General features: G+C 34.9%; 1 protein-coding gene across 6 annotated transcripts in view; it reads left to right on the top strand.

Annotated features, from left to right (window-relative positions):
• Positions 1–16,870, top strand: part of LOC135100822 (guanine nucleotide-binding protein G(q) subunit alpha) — a 46,222-nt gene that overhangs the window by 20,199 nt on the left and 9,153 nt on the right. For 4 of the 6 annotated variants that reach the window (XM_064004190.1, XM_064004192.1, XM_064004191.1 and 1 more), the window contains exons 5-7: positions 7,455–7,584; positions 10,458–10,611; positions 12,132–12,239. In XM_064004190.1, coding sequence (XP_063860260.1) covers positions 7,455–7,584; positions 10,458–10,611; positions 12,132–12,239 — 392 coding nt within the window. Of the gene's footprint in view, positions 1–7,454; positions 7,585–10,457; positions 10,612–10,865; positions 10,974–12,131; positions 12,240–12,678; positions 12,989–16,870 lie in introns of those variants that run through there. The other 2 variants (XM_064004194.1, XM_064004193.1) reach the window with 1 other exon arrangement.

The raw sequence follows: 16,870 nt of genomic DNA on the forward strand, positions 1-16,870 counted from the left end.
AACCCTGTCCATTACTAATCTCTCCTGCAAGATATCTTTGAGACTTATGCAAGACCATATCAAACAAGACATGAAAAAGAATGAAAAGAAAAGAAAAGATAAGAACACCCAAGGTCACTGGATGACTAGGGTATCAAAGTAGCATCAGATTACGAGTCCCTTGATGGACATATGAAGTCTCTTGACTGGTGAAATCAGTCTGTTATAGGCTGCAATCTGATGTCATCCCAAGTTAAGTTAGTTGTGGGTACACAGTATTGTTAAGTTTTATAATGGTGCAAAAGCAATATGCATTCTATAGAATTTTTTTTTTAATTTGGGTTATTGATCTTTTGTCATTATTTTATTGTTAATATTTTATTTGAAGAAAATATTTGAATTTCCCAAAATCTGGAAAACTGATCTATGGAAAAAAATAAAAATAAATGGTCAGCTGTACAATTGGTACACTGTCACAGAACATTTATGAAAAATATTTCATAGCAGTTTCACAGTCATGTTGTTTTGGTTACAACTACTGTGGAGGTTTATGGTGCATGTTTTACCAGCACTGAGCTACCAATGCCAGATACATTGTAAGAGTTATAAAAAAAAAAAAAAAAAAGCAACTTTTGTGGAATTTGGTTTATACAGCACATGCCACCAGTCAGTTGTTGACCATGCAAGCCCACACTACTCCAACCTTCTTTATAGGTATGAATTCGTCTTCAACTATTTTTGTTTTGTCTTAAGTTCAAGCTAGAGAGGTGCCCCTACTTTGCCATTGTCAGTAAACCAGCTTTATTGATTGTGCTTATTGATAGGCACTGAAACCAGGCTACTGAAACCAAGTTTGGTTTTGTAAAGGAAAAAAATGCATCTTGAAGTTGCAATCTGCTGTTTTGATGGGGTGATTGGTGTGTAACTTCATTGTAAGCAAGGATGTATGTAAACTCAGCAAAGGGAAGGCAATAGGCATCCAATTTATTATAAGAGAGGAACAAAGCTGTAGTGAAAGTGATAGTTGTAAGCAATGTGAAGGTCATTGGATCTGTAACCCAGTCCTATAATCAGTGAAAAGTCAATCCACTCATTATTTGAACTGATGAGATGGTCTTTTATCATTCTCCATTTCCTGTACTGAAAACAACAATCCCTTCAAAACATGCAAATTAGAAAACAGAAATGTTCCAAAGTGATTCAGGTGTACTATAACATTAATGAGCTGCATTTAAGGAGATGATGAAGCTCTAACTAACCAAACTAGTAATTTTTTAAGTTTGTGTTCATAGTAGTGGGGCAGAAAGAGACATTAACTCAAGACCCATCAAGAAGGTTGGAGTAGTGTGGGCTTGCATGGTCAACAATTGACTGGTGCTGGTGCCGTGTTCTGTGTAGTCAAGTTTTATCCTTTTTATTTCTATAGTTTGTCAATATCTACACATGTAAAGTGGCAACCAAAGAACCTATAGAAGAAAAAAAAAATGTGTTGTATCCCTGAATCCCAGGGAAAGGTTTTCCCATCCTGTTTAGCAGCTTGCTGTGATCTACAAAGAATTAGAGGAACTTTTTATCTCTGGGATGATGTAGTTTATTATCTGAAGGAATTATTTTGGCATAAGCCAGTCTTTGTTACCAGTTGGCAACTTGCTAAATAGCACAGTTATGTGCAACTTGACAATTTTTGCTCCCAGTCATTACAGGGAGACATGCTATGATGTCTTGACCATCTTCCTGCAAGGGTTGATGATGATAATAATGATGAATATGTTCATGGGAAACTTAATTAATTTAATCATAATAGGAAGGTTTAATCAGTTATTTTGTAAGATTCATCATCTCTGTTATTCGAAAATTGCTTATGATTTGCTTTTGAATTCAGACTTCATAGATGTGTTTGGCTGTCAGACACAGGCACAGAATACCCTAGAATACTAGATCTTTGAGCTTTCCAAACAGATTGTCACCAAACTGGAGGAATATATATATATATATATATATATATATATATATATATATATATATATATATATATATATATATATATATATATATATATATATATATATATATATGGATGATTAGATTGATGTGTCAGTGAAGTGTAACTCTCAAGTGTTTGTCTCCACTGTTTGTTTCAACACAGACCATTACATTTATTTTCCCTGAAGCCTGCAGGAATCGGTTACAACCAGCATTCCTTGTGAAATGTTACAAAAACATTCCACGTTTCCTCACCCTTCATTCTCTTCATGTTTTTATTTATTTTATTGTTGAGTCTAACCTGTGTAAATGTTGGCAGTATTTGGCAGTTGTAGTAGTCACTTCCCACTTATCCTCCTTGTACAGTATAAAGTGTGTAGAGGTTTTTATTCTTTAATTGGTGTATGAGTGAAACCAGATGGACTTTCCTACTTTGTATTGTGAACAGAAATGTGTACATCATTATCTATCTACTAATCTGAAAATATGAATGCTGTCACATTAACATGTGATACCTGATGGCATGGTAGTACATAACTATTTGTTGATAGTTGCTTACATTTATGTAACACCTTCTCCCCCAAAAAATGCACATCTTGAATTTCAGCTCAGAGGACTCATTGCCAGCAGGTATCAGTACACATAGACTACCAGCCTTGATTTTCATATGGCTGCCATCTTTCATAATATAGAAAAACCTTGTCATATATTAAGAAGTTTAGTTTTGATTAATGGGCAAATGTTTGTAGTTGCATTACTTTATGTTAAGTTTTGACATTGTGAGCTTTTAGTTTTCTAGGCTCACTTTAATAGTAACATTAATTGTTCTTTACATACAAGAAAGATAACCATATTGGAAAATCCTTTGAGGCAATGATTTACCTTTTTGACCATGAAGCATTATTATACATTTTAGTATTTTCTGGCACATGAGGCACATGCTGTTTATTTAGATTTTGTAGGAATAATTTGAAAGGAAGATTGATAGCTCTGCTGTAAATTATATTTTAACCAGTTGTTAGCTTCTGTTAATTTCTTTCTGAGCTTGGTCCCTGCACTACATTTAACCCAACTGCATAGAATGTTTGTTTGAATATATTCAAATACAACATATTCTACATATTGCCTAAGTCTTGTCACAAAGGAAATGGTGTTAAAAATCCATTTTCTGATTCTCAGCTCTTGTATACCCTCCCAAAAATGGCTAGATATAGCCCTTCCTGTCCACCAGATTTTAAACAGTGCATAGTTTGCTGTGTAGGGTCCACTTCACATCTAAGTTATCAGTGTTCAGTATATTTTTTAAGGCCACCTTTATTATCACATTACAGAGAGAGAGAAAGTTATTTTACAAGGATGAATCTTAGCCTGGGAATTAAGAGTAGAGACTGCAGAAAACATTGATGTTTCCCTGTAGAGCTGGACAAATAAGTCATATGCTGTTTATTTACAAAGGCATAAGCATGAAGATTACCACAGTCTAAAACACAGTGGAATAATTCAATAGAAAGTTAAGCACAGAGAAATTCTGCTTGGTTTCAAAGTCATCGGTGATAATCATATTTATTTTTCTTGTTATAATTTTAGATCCATCTCCTTGATATAGCAGGTAAAGAAGAGCATATCTCTATGATGGGAATAGGATATCTAATGAAAAGGGCCATGCTACCCGTTATGAGTATTTCAAGTGTGGACTTGTGTATCTTCGGAGTATATTGCTTTATGGGCTACTAGACTAGATTTATTAGGTAGATGTTCGAAGCTTGGTTTACTAGTACTGCAGCAACAATGTATTTATTCTAACTGCAAAAGTTAACATAAGATCTTTAGGCATCATCGGATGTAGGATGATGCTTATATATATACTTTTTTAATATTGTATATACAAGAATAGTGCCATGTATGCCAGAAAATACAATAATTATTCACAAAAGAATGAATTTGCTGTTTTCAGTAACACATTCTAAGTTACATTACTTTCACAGAAAAGTACAGATTAAAGAGATGCTTAAGCTCTTATTAATTGAAATGTGCTTTTGTCTGTAAATTGTTTTAAAAATTGTCAACATTTAAGAGCTACTTATAGCTATGTTATTTATCTCTCTCTCTCTCTCTCTCTCTCTCTCTCTCTCTCTCTCTCTCTCTCTCTCTCTCTCTCTCTCTCTCCCCCATTGATATGGGAAACAGGAACAAAAAAAAAGATGCTGCAGTTCAGTGCATAAAGGGTATCAGTTGAGAAGTAGTGTAGTCATGAAAATTTCTCAGGAAGATTGTTTTTTACTGCTCTGTAGTGATTACATACCTACTCACTAAATTAATCTTTGAGATGAAGTTAAGTGGCAAGACATATAGGTAGCATGAATGGTTTGGCGTGTGTCAACAATACCTCACACCAGCCACTGGGAGTTATGAGTTATTTTTTTATTTTTTATTTATTTATTTATTTTATTTATTTATTTCTCTCTCTCTCTCTCTCTCTCTCTCTCTCTCTCTCTCTCTCTCTCTCTCTCTCTCTCTCTCTCTCTCTCTCTCTCTCTCTCTCTCTCTCTCTCTCTCCAGTGACTAGAAGCATTTTAATACTAATTATGCATCTGTAATTATTTGCATTTGCCATATTTTGTGAACATGCATGCTTACATTTTTTTCCCTCTGAAATCCCTGGCCATGACTGAAGTTTTTCACTTTATCTTGAAAGAACAATCTACAGTTACTCCAAATAGTTAACGAGTATAGCTTATTATTATTATTATTATTATTATTATTATTATTATTATTATTATTATTATTATTATTATTATTATTTTTATTATTAATTCATTGTTTATTTATGTATTTCATATCTTTAATGCTATTATGGTGAACCTCATGGAATCTTTTCTGATAAGTTTTAAATATGCATATACGTATATGCCACAACCATTTCAAGAGAGAAAAATAACTTTTTAAATGATTTCTCATTGTAAAATAATTAAAAGATAGTTATTTTTGTCAGAGTGGAATTTCATATTGTCATCCATTATTTGCTTGCTCCTCACACCAACTCAACAGCCTGTTCTTGTTTTGAACTATTTATAAAATAGTAACCAGTAACATTAAACTTTCAGTAACTAAAACTCATATATCTTAGTCTCTTTTGTTTAAATATTACTGCCATCATACATTATTTACCAAATGCATTTAGAGCCAAAAGCAAATGGGAAAAAATAACAAGCAAAAAGTTTCAGTACTTAAATATTTTTGTCCATAGATCAACTTGGATAATGACAAAAACAAGGCACAATGAATGCTGATATTGGTTTACTTGTTATGTTCTTTACAAGGGGAAAAAAAGGAAAGGCATTTATGGGAGTATCATTTCCTAAAGAGAACAGAAGTGTTTATGGTTTCCATAGACTACCAAGGAATATGTGAAATCTCCATGTCACCCAGTATTGTTCCCTTGCAATACTATAGTAGATAAAATTTGTACTGAGCATTTAGGTGTGCCCCCCTTGGGGATTCTCCTGCTCATCACTCAGCCATGTTAGTCACAGCACTCATCTTTCTATGTGACATGTTAACTATTTATTGCTTCAACATGAATCTGAATACATCCCTTTCTTTAATAAGGATGAAAATATTGTGATTGCATAATTTCTTTGACAATAATTGTAATGATTTTGGTATATATACCATAACACTTGACATCGCTGTTTTCCAACATTGTCAATGTCACATAGTGACTGGCCATGGTTCACACCACAGGTCAAGTGGAGGTAGATGACCAAAGTCACTTCGTCTGGTCACCATCCACAATAAAACTTCCCTTCCTGCACCTGCCATGTGTCTTTGTGTGCTTCACAGTAGCAAGAAGGAGCTTATCTACATGACAAAATATGTATACTTCTTAGAAGAAAAGGCCAGTAGAGGACTTTTAATTAAAGGCAAGGCTACTCTCAGATCACCTTAGATGCTGCAGAGATAGATGTGGCAGGGCAGTGGAAAGCCTAATCCCCAAGGGGACCATACTTGATCACACAGTACAAAATAGATTTACTATAATGTATACTTTTCTTTGAGAGTTGTAAAAACATAATCCCAAGGGTTATTTGATGGAACATTTTTGGCTCCATATATGACAGGAATATTGCTGCAAATTGGTGTTACTACAGCCTATGTTGTTTCCTGTCTTCTGAGTTGTGTAATTTATCACTGAGGACAGGTTACATTGGTAACCTGCTGTTCAAAGATTAGTATGAACATGCCTATTGAAAGCAAGATTGATGATGAGTGTGTGAATTCAGATGTATGGATTTTATTTAAGTGGAAGTTTGCTGTTTATATAAATTTGTGTAGATATTTGAACTAATATCAGATGGCTGAAGGTGTGAGCATTTATGGATTTACATTTAGAGTTCATTTTACACACACACGCACACATACACATACACAGGATGGCAGAATTGTTGGTTTTCCACTACTGCAAAACAAGATACACATCAAGGAATGCAGAATAGTTGGCCTTCCACTCCTGCTAAATAGCAAGGTCATAACTTGTGACTTACCTTGCAAATTGAGATATTTTACTACTACTAGTGATTTTAAAATTGTTTGAGATAGTTTACTACTGCTAGTGATTTTATAGTTTGAGATTCACCATTCAAGCTGACAATTTTTGTTTGTGTGATGCTCTGATCTATATTTTCTTGTTAACATGAACATCTAATGGTTATGATAAAAACATTGTTAATGTGAGGATAACAAATAAGAAAAAAAGAAGTCATAAGTTGTCAAGATTACCTCTATTAGAATTGTCTAATATTTTGCCATTGCAGGAGGAAAACCATTTTGAAATATTCAGCACCATATTGAAGCACAGCTATATCAGACACTAATAATGCTGATAATGATGATGATTCATAATGTGGTACCTATGGCAGTCACATAATTGAGCATAGTCTGAGAAGAATCAAATTTGATTGATAAATGATATGATTAAACATCTGGTTTTACTTTTTAATATTCTAAATTTTACAATTTCTCTTCGTGATTTCTAATGCATCTTGAGACCGTTGTATTCTGATCTTCCCGACACCTTTCCTTTATTGTACTTGATGCTTCTTCATAACTTGAGAATGAAATTCTGTGTTCACTCTGTAACATTGTTGAGGATAAGTGAGAAGTGACTCATTAATAGATGGTTGTTTAGTTTCAGGTGTGATTGGTGTAGTGCTAACCCTGTACTTTATATTACGAATAGAGTTTATGATATCCTAGTCATTAAATGGACTTATTGGTTTGCAGTAAAGTATTAAAATTAATATTTATATTTATTAGTAAAAGAAGTTCACTAACTCATAATCACAAGAATTTTTGCCAGATTAGTAAATGTGTATGCATATAACTATTGAGACTAGAAACCAAGATTAGCAGTGAAATTGATTAACACCTTAGGGACAAAAGTACATGTTCTTTCCTGTTTACCTGCATAACATGACTTGTGCCTGCTCCAGGATGGTAGATGTGGGTGGTCAGCGATCTGAGCGACGGAAGTGGATCCATTGTTTCGAAAATGTCACTTCAATCATCTTTCTGGTTGCCCTCTCAGAGTATGATCAGATTCTCTTCGAATCTGATAATGAGGTATGGAATTTGGAATTTATGTTGTATGCATTTTTTATTTTAGAATGGTCATTAGAATGTAGGTATTAGTTTCTCTCTCTCTCTCTCTCTCTCTCTCTCTCTCTCTCTCTCTCTCTCTCTCTCTCTCTCTCTCTCTCTCTCTCTCTCTCTCTCTCTCTCTCTCTCTCTCTCTCTCTCTCTCCCCAGTTTGCAAAGAATTTGCTTATCATTGAAAAATCTTTTGACTCTTTAAAGTGGTGTAAACTTGTAATCATAGTGGAATCTGAAAGAAATATTTTCAGGGCATATGACTTTCCATGAAAGGAATTCCAAGTTAGAAACTTTCTGGCAGTGAATAATGTAATCAAGAATAAACTAATGTGAACCATATGATAAAGCTAGGTACTTATGTTTGCCTTTATGCTGTAGAATAGGTATTGAATTGTCAGGTAATACAAGACATTGAATCTGAATAGCAGAATTGGTTTTCAGAAGAGCACTTCTAGTGTGAAGAAAACAAAAGTATATATGGAAGATAAGAGAGAAAGAAGTACTTGGCAGGACAGGCAGAGTAATATGTGTTGAGGTGGTTTGGACATGTTAAGAGAATGGTGGATGATAGGCTGGTGAAGAATATTTTAAGATGAAGTGTAACAGGTAAGAACTTGCGAGATAGACAATGTAAGGGATGGATAGATGATGTAAAGGAGGTCTTAAAGGGAAGATGACTGACTGTGGAGCATCGTAGAATGATGGTGTGTAACAGAAGCAAATGGAGAACAGTCATGAGTGCATGAGGAATCATGTGGCCCTGCAACCTCAGAGGGAGGTGTGGGGGCAATCAGATGTAGGGGAGAGTATTTGCTCTGAAGGAGCCTTGTTCTGGACCAACTGTCCAAGTTGTGCAGCCGATCCCCGTAAATTGAAAGCTGGAGAACTTCCTTTTTTTCCGTCTAGAGCCAGGGGGCTAAGGGAGTGGTATGAATGAATGTGTATGTGAAAGTTGTGTGGCTTGTCTTGGCTCCCTTTCTTTTGGGGAGACAGCTTTGCTGTATGTATGTATGTTTGTATTATTTATTTTTTTTTTATTTATTCATTTATTTATTTTATTTCATTTTATTTTATTTATTTATTTATTTATTTATTTATTTATTTATTTTATTCATTTTTTTATTATTATTATCATTATTATTATTATTATTATTATTATTATTATTATTATTATTATTATTATTATTTCATTTATTTATTTTCAGAATCTATTTGAAATCCTTTTATGTTGTATTTTCTGGGATAACTAGTAAATTATGGGGATTGTCAGACCAAGTAGGGTAAATGTAGGGTAAATGTGAGTACTGTTGTTGATTTTTTGTGATTATAGGACAAGTGCTTCCTTCCTACTAGTCTGGGAACTCGAGGATCAGATGTAACTGTGAAGTGGTATAATTGGTCAATTGCAGTAGAGATGGCTGGATGATCACATGAAGATCAATTTACCATCATCATCACATCAAAAGCTTTTCGTCTCATCAACTCCTCTCCTCTAACTGACTGTCTTCAGCCTCTCTCTCACCGCCGCAATGTTGCATCTCTAGCTGTCTTCTACCGCTATTTTCATGCTAACTGCTCTTCTGATCTTGCTAACTGCATGCCTCCCCTCCTTCCGCGGCCTCGCTGCACAAGACTTTCTTCTTTCTCTCACTCCTATTCTGTCCACCTCTCTAACGCAAGAGTTAACCAGTATTCTCAATCATTCATCCCTTTCTCTGGTAAACTCTGGAACTCCTTGCCTGCTTCTGTATTTCCACCTTCCTATGACTTGAATTCCTTCAAGAGGGAGGTTTCAAGACACTTATCCACCAATTTTTGACCACTGCTTTGACCCTTTTAGGGACTGGCATTTCAGTGGGCATTTTTTTTATTAGATTTTTGTTGCCCTTGGCCAGTATCCTTCCTACATAAAAAAAAAAAAAAAAAAAAAAAAAAAAAACATCAAGCTGATGTGATGATGATGGTAAATTGATCATGAAAATACTAAAGATGGAAAGTACATCAGACAAACATTTCCACTCCAGTTTTGAAATAGCAACACTTACAGAAAGAAGAAAGATGGAAGACATAAATATTAAATGTTTTTTTTGTAATAGACTGGAAATAATAAGAGATTTCTGTTTTTATAGGGATGAAGAAAGGCTGGATGTTTAAGAGAGAGAAAAAAAAAGTTGAGGAAGGGGAAATATTTGAATGACAAAAAAAGTACAGATTCTCCCCATAGAAATGTAGATATCTAGAATAGACTATGAAAGGGGTTCATAGGTGTGTAGTTTGCATCAGCTAAAGGGAAAGCTTTATAAAAGTATTGACACAATGAGTGTAACCCAGTCCCTTTATACTAAAACAAGACAAATGAATTTGCACACTCGCAATCACAAAACATTCCCTCACATCATAGCCACAAGGCATCAGCAGCACAAGGAACTAGACTGATCCTCACCAGCCTACACTGTGCAATGGTCATTTGGACACCATACTTAACAAATCCTTGTGAAGACACTAAAATTACACACGCCCATAACAGTAGCCACAAGGGAAGGAGTGCATGCAATGCCTGCATGAAGGTTTGAGGTGTCATTACAAAGGGAGTTAATCAGGATGTATTTGTTTATTTCTTGCATTACATGCAACCAGCATATTTGTCCTATTGCCCTGTTAATACAGAAATGTGCTATGTACTATTTTTGCCAGTCATGTTGTTTTCAATTAGTAAATGTATTTAATATAGGCAAATAATGAAACCAGGTGATTAGATTGTAATTATAAGAATCTCCCCCTACACCTCCCCTCCCCCTTAGAAAAATGCTGTATAGAATTGGTAACTTAACTTTTATTTACAGAATCGTATGGAGGAATCAAAGGCCCTCTTCAAGACTATCATTACTTACCCATGGTTCCAACATTCTTCTGTCATTCTTTTCCTAAACAAGAAGGATCTGTTAGAAGAAAAGATCATGTACTCACATCTTGTGGACTATTTTCCAGAATTTGATGGTAAGTGTCTTTATCGTGGAGTTGTTCATATATTTAGTAATGACTAAATATATGAGTATATAATGTTATTTAAATCAGAACACTATTTTCATTCTTATATTAAATGGATAACAGAAAGACTACTCTTAGATAGATTTATCAACTCATTTAAATATATATTTTATGAAAATGTTTTGATGTAAACCCACACCATAATATTATTCCAAGTCTTAAGGTAGCAATTCATAATTTTAAATAAATATTGTGGTCTTCAGGACCGAAGGAAGATCACGTAGCAGCGCGTGAATTTGTTCTCAAGATGTATCTAGCCCAAAATCCCGACCCAGATCGAATGTGTTATTCTCACTTTACTTGTGCAACAGGTCTGTCAGAGTAGAATTAAAACAAGTAGATTACCATAATAATTACAGAAGTATGAAGCTTCCAGTTTCCATTATCAGAAATTTAAAGTTTGCTTGTATGTTTTCACTGGGCTCCGTGAACCCAGCTTCAAGAGTAGATGTAGGCCATTGACTTTGTAGATAAAGTTGATAAAGTATGTACTAGTGTTTTGGCACATTATAGTAGAAATGGGTATAAGTAACATGATAATGGGTCACATAATAGCTTGCAATAGATTACCTTGTGTTTTTATAGAAAATTTATAAATGGCTCCAGTTACACAAATGAAGATTGTAAGGAAAATAACTAGCTTTTTAGACAGTTATAATTATTTAGTGTAATCATTGAACTTTAGCAGGTAATATAATCATCAACATTACAATTTGGATGCTGTGATTTCCTTAGGGAATTACTGCTCAAGATGGTTATGGTAGAAATGATGCCAGGAAATCACTTCACTTGTTTATGTAATATTGAAAAACATGATTTGTAGAATTTGGTTTACCAGCTTAATATTCTTATTCTTATAACATTTATTCAAACTTCAATATATCGTAGTTCATTTTCTTGCATATCATCAGTTCTCAAGTGACATACCCTAGTCCTCTTCAAAGTTTAGGTCAACATATCCTTTTCTCAGATAAGACATCACCACTTTGTCCTCTCTGTTACATTAACAATAATTCTCATTTAATAATCACGTCAATGCTGTTTTCTCCATATAACCATTTCATTTGAGTCATAGTTACAGGTACTGTGGACAACTAAATAAAGTTATAAATACATCTTGTATATGTTAATGAATGCAGTACAGAAATACCAGAATAGATGCTGGGACTTTTCTTGTGATTGAATTTACTCAAAATAGGTTATCAGATGCTTAGAAACAGTAAGGATTCAACAACTACAATTAGATAATTTTGACAGACACTACCACTTAAACTTAGTGTAAAGGAATTTAGTATCCATATCAGTTATGAATGATGGAACACATAAGTTAATGACTATTTTAGGACATTGTTTTCTTAGGGAGAGAATCTTTCCTATGTTGTACACATAATTCTCAGCAAGACCATCAATTACATGGATTCTCCTAATAGTACATTTATAGGAATTGTAGTTTATTAAATTTTTTACAGGCACACGGAGGGATGCCATTGCAGCCCGAGAGTTCATCCTACGGATGTTTGTAGAGTTAAACCCTGACCCAGAGAAGATAATCTATTCCCATTTCACTTGTGCGACAGGTAAAATGAATTTAAGGAAAATTTTTGGCATGGTCTGTCCCCCCTTCGCTTTTCTCCTTACAGGTTTACTTTCAAAGGAGCTTCAGTTTCTTTGTGCCCAGCTTGAATTTAATTTATGGAAATATTTCTTCATGCTGTGGGAATTATTTAATGCTTATACTTTCACGCATGAAGTATTTTTTAGTTCAAAATATTTTCATACTCAAAATTCAAGCTGATGTTATATTTGCTTTCTTAAAGTTAACCTTATTTTTCTTCCTTTGCATGCTGCACTGGGCATCTTCCTTGTATGCATGTTGGACTTTCCTGCATGATATGTAAAACTTTGTGTTTGTACATTTTCTCAATCTTACTCATGTGCTTCTGATAACTTTCATTGATAATTTATGTGATTACTATTATGATATATGATCCTTCAATATTTGTTGCTGTGATACAGATACTGAAAACATCAAACTTGTGTTCTGTGCCGTGAAGGACACCATCATGCAGAATGCTTTAAAGGAATACAATTTAGCTTAATGCTCACTTTTACATGTCCCAGTATGTTCTATCTTCTTCCTGTCTTGAATGCATATGTTTATGAAGACTGCTATTTCTTGGCTTTAATATTTAACATTTAAATATTTTCAAATATATACTGTGTCTGATGTACCACAATTTTGTTAGAGAATTTTGTTTTTCACAAGAAAATATGTTGCCTTCTGTCTGCTATTCTATGGTTTTTCTCTCTCTCTCTCTCTCTCTCTCTCTCTCTTCTCTCTCTCTCTCTCTCCTCTCTCTCTCTCTCTCCTCTCTCTCCTCTCTCTCTCTCTCTCTCTCCTCTCTCTCTCTCTCTCTCTCTCTCTCTCTCTCTCTCTCTCTCTCTCTCTCTCTCTCTCTCATCAAGATTCAAGAATTTCCTTATGTTCTAGCACATTCTTTGCAGTGAAGGTTTTTAAGTACACACACACATTATTATTATTATTATTATTATTATTATTATTATTATTATTATTATTATTATTATTATTATTATTATTTATTTTTTATTTTTTTTATTTCTTTTAAGCTTAACAGTTGTCATACTGAAACAATCTATTTTCCATCAGCATATAAAAATTAAGCCAGGAAAAAAAAATTGAAATTACCATTGGAAATCCTAGTAGCTAACCTGTTATATATGTAAAAAAAAAAAAAAAAAAAAGTCTTATTTTACCAGATTTTCTGTACTACTGATTATCACACAAGACAATCTAGCTCACCAGATTGATCGGTGATGGGCATTCATCTCCCTTCACTGGCCAACCTGGTTGACTGCTATCCACCATGACCTAGAGCAATTAGTGCAGCACCTTATCCATATTCACTGACCATCTTGGATGCACCTGACACTCTTTGACTTTTCCTAACCCTCTAATCCTTCTGCTTATACCTATCATTCAATCTTCTCTGTTAGGCTCCTCCAATCACAGCCTCATATCTTTGTCTTGTCCTATTGCTCCAATTCCTTCTCAGGATCCTCTTAAAGTGGAGGTGCCTTGTTATTTTCTTCTAATTGGGGGTATCTGAGGCATTATTATTCTGGTTTTCCTAAGAATTACTACTGCTTCCATGTTAGGGAACCCATCTCTTTGTGTCAAGTTGTTTCTGGCATGGATGGGTATATTCCTCACTCTTTCTCTTGCCGTTAACCTTCCAAACCTTGGTTTAACCCAGCTTGTTTTCATGTCATACATGATAGAGAGATGATCCACAAATGGTACTTGAGCCATTCATCTTCTGAAACTCATGTGCTTTACATTTCTGCACGGAATCATGCCAAGACTATTCTTCAACTGGCCAAAAACTCCATCAATAGAAAATGTCTAAACCTTTCTAGATCAGACTCTTCTCACACCTTCTGGCACCTAGCTATAAATATTTCCTACAACTCTTCTTCATCTTTCCCTCTATTTCATCTTGTTGGGACCATTGCCATCTCATCTATCTCTAAATTTGAACTTTTTGCTTAGACCTTTCTAAAAATTACTCTAGATAATTCAGGGCTTGTTCCTCCATATTCTCCACCCTCCTATTAAGATTCTTCCTGTTTATATTTTTCATATCCTTGCTGGGTCCTAACACTCAGAAGGGTTATGGACCTGATGGGATCCCTCCTGTCTTTCTCCATAACTGTGGGGTCTGTGCTCTCACCTTGCAAACTCTTCCAATTCTGTCTGTCAACATCTACATATCCTTCCTGGTGGAAGTTTGGCTACATTCAGCATGTTTTTTTAAAAGGGATGACTGCTCTAGCCTTTCAAAATACTATTCAGTTACTTCAATTTCCTGCCTTTCAAAAGGTTTTTTTTAATCAGTCCTCAAACAGGGAGATTCTTTAACATCTATTACTTCACAAACTTATACCTGATTGCCAGTATGGGTTCTGTCATGACTGTTCTACTGGTGATCTGGCTTTCCTTACTGAGTGTTGGTCATCTTCTTTTAGGGATTTTGGTGAAACTTTCAATGTTGCCTTAGACATATGAATGAATTTAATAATATGCATTATTGTGCATAAAATAGTTCCAGTGTTATCTTGACCCACCAGGTGCCAAAGACTTTTTTTGCCCTTGCATTTGTTGAATCTCTCATGTGGTACATTTTTAAATGAACAAGTATCCTTTAAGTATGTGGATAATCAGTGAAGTCCTGTGCATCAAGTCTGTACACTTTGTATGTGTATGATGTTCCTGCTAATTGGACATTTTTTCATGTACATAACATAACATCCATGAGATGAGGTATGTGTGTCAGAATTGCAGTGTTTATGCAGATATGTATGGCCATCATGTGATTTTTCTTGTATAATTCATTCTGAAAAAAATTGATACATATACATAAAGTAGTAGTTATAAAGAGTCATAACAGCTAATAAGTCACACGTGTATTTAAAATCACCTCTATGCTTCCTGTTTCCTTTTGGGGTGAGTAATGGTGATATGCACAGTACTCTTGGAAGCAGGGATGCACAAGGAGAACCACTTAGTAGCCCTCCACACATGCTAAGAGTGTCATTTTGTTCTTGGCTGCTTGAGGGTGTGGATTGACTGATCTTTCACTGCCTATATTTTGTCAAACAGAACCATATATGGCCTGACAAGCTTTTGAAGTCCGTTTTATAGTTACATGTAGCGTTATCCAACGCAACACGAGTCTAGTTCCTGAGCCCTTGCAGTACAGTAAATTTTTGTTCTTTGTGGTTATGATTCAGACATATATTGGGGTAAAAGATGACTTACATTTTAGTAAACACTCTAAGTTGGGAAATATCATTACTTGAACCATTGTTAGTCAGGATCCAGTAAAGACAATTAATGGAATTGCAAATTGTGATGTGCTGAGTCTCTCTCTCTCTCTCTCTCTCTCTCTCTCTCTCTCTCTCTCTCTCTCTCTCTCTCCTCTCTCTCTCTCTCTCTCTCTCTCTCTCTCTCTCTCTCTCTCTCTCTCTCTCTCTCTCTCTCTCTCTCTCTCTCTCTCTCTCTCTCTCTCTCTGGCAATGGAAATGAGAGAATTTTTTCACATATGGACCAGGCACCTGGCGGGTTTATGCTGGCAGTTTTTCAGAGGAACTGTTTTTCCTTAAGCTTTTAACATAAACACACACACACACACTCACACACAAAACTTTTTGTGCTTATATATGTATGTTGAATAAAGTTTCTTTCAGTATGTGTTCAGTGTAGTATTAGGTGTTGAAATGAATATATGTTAATTTTCCTGAATGTTTCTTTGGTACACCAGCCCTGCATCCTCATCAACATAAAGGATGGCATATCAGTATAATTTGGATTTTTTTTGACCTCACAAACCAAAAACACTGTGGAAATCAAGCTACAACACAGATTCGAAAGCAATGGCATTTAAGCAGCATTTGTGTACAACTGATAAGCTTTCTCTCTCTCCTCTCTCTCTCTCCTCTCTCTCCTCTCTCTCTCTCTCTCTCCTCTCTCTCTCTCTCTCTCTCTCTCTCTCTCTCTCTCTCCTCTCTCTCTCTCTCTCTCTCTCTCTCTCTCTCTCTCTCTCTCTCTCTCTCTCTCTCTCTCTCTCTCTCTCTCTCTCTCTATATATATTACACACACACACACACACACACACACACACACACACACACACACACACACACACACAAATTGATGAACATATCATGAAATGTTTTTCATTCTACCTTTTCTCCTTGGTATCTCTAAAATATGATCATGTACTTTAAAGAATTATTTATATATTAGAAACATTAATTGGAAGAATTCATGGGAAAATGCTAAGGCAACTATTTCTAGAGCATAAAGTTGGTGACATCATAGATATCCACTATTGTCTTATTAATGATTAGTGATGTAAAGTGGGAAGTTTAGGCCTTCTCTCTTATATATCTAAATGACTTAGGAGATCACATTAGGGAAGATTTATCATGTCATAAACTATGTGCCCAGGCAGTGAGTTCCAGAATTCCAGTGTGTGGCTGGGGTCCATTTTATACTTTAAAAGATCCAAGCTTTAGTTGTGTGGTGTCTGTCAAATTAAGTAAGGCATAGGTAAATGACATTAGCTTAAGAGTCATGATCTCACTGCTTGACATAATTGGAAGGCCAGTGGTTCTACCTTCCTGT

The sequence above is a fragment of the Scylla paramamosain genome, chromosome 5 (genome assembly GCF_035594125.1).
Source record: "Scylla paramamosain isolate STU-SP2022 chromosome 5, ASM3559412v1, whole genome shotgun sequence".
NCBI classification, from domain to species: Eukaryota; Metazoa; Arthropoda; class Malacostraca; order Decapoda; family Portunidae; genus Scylla; species Scylla paramamosain.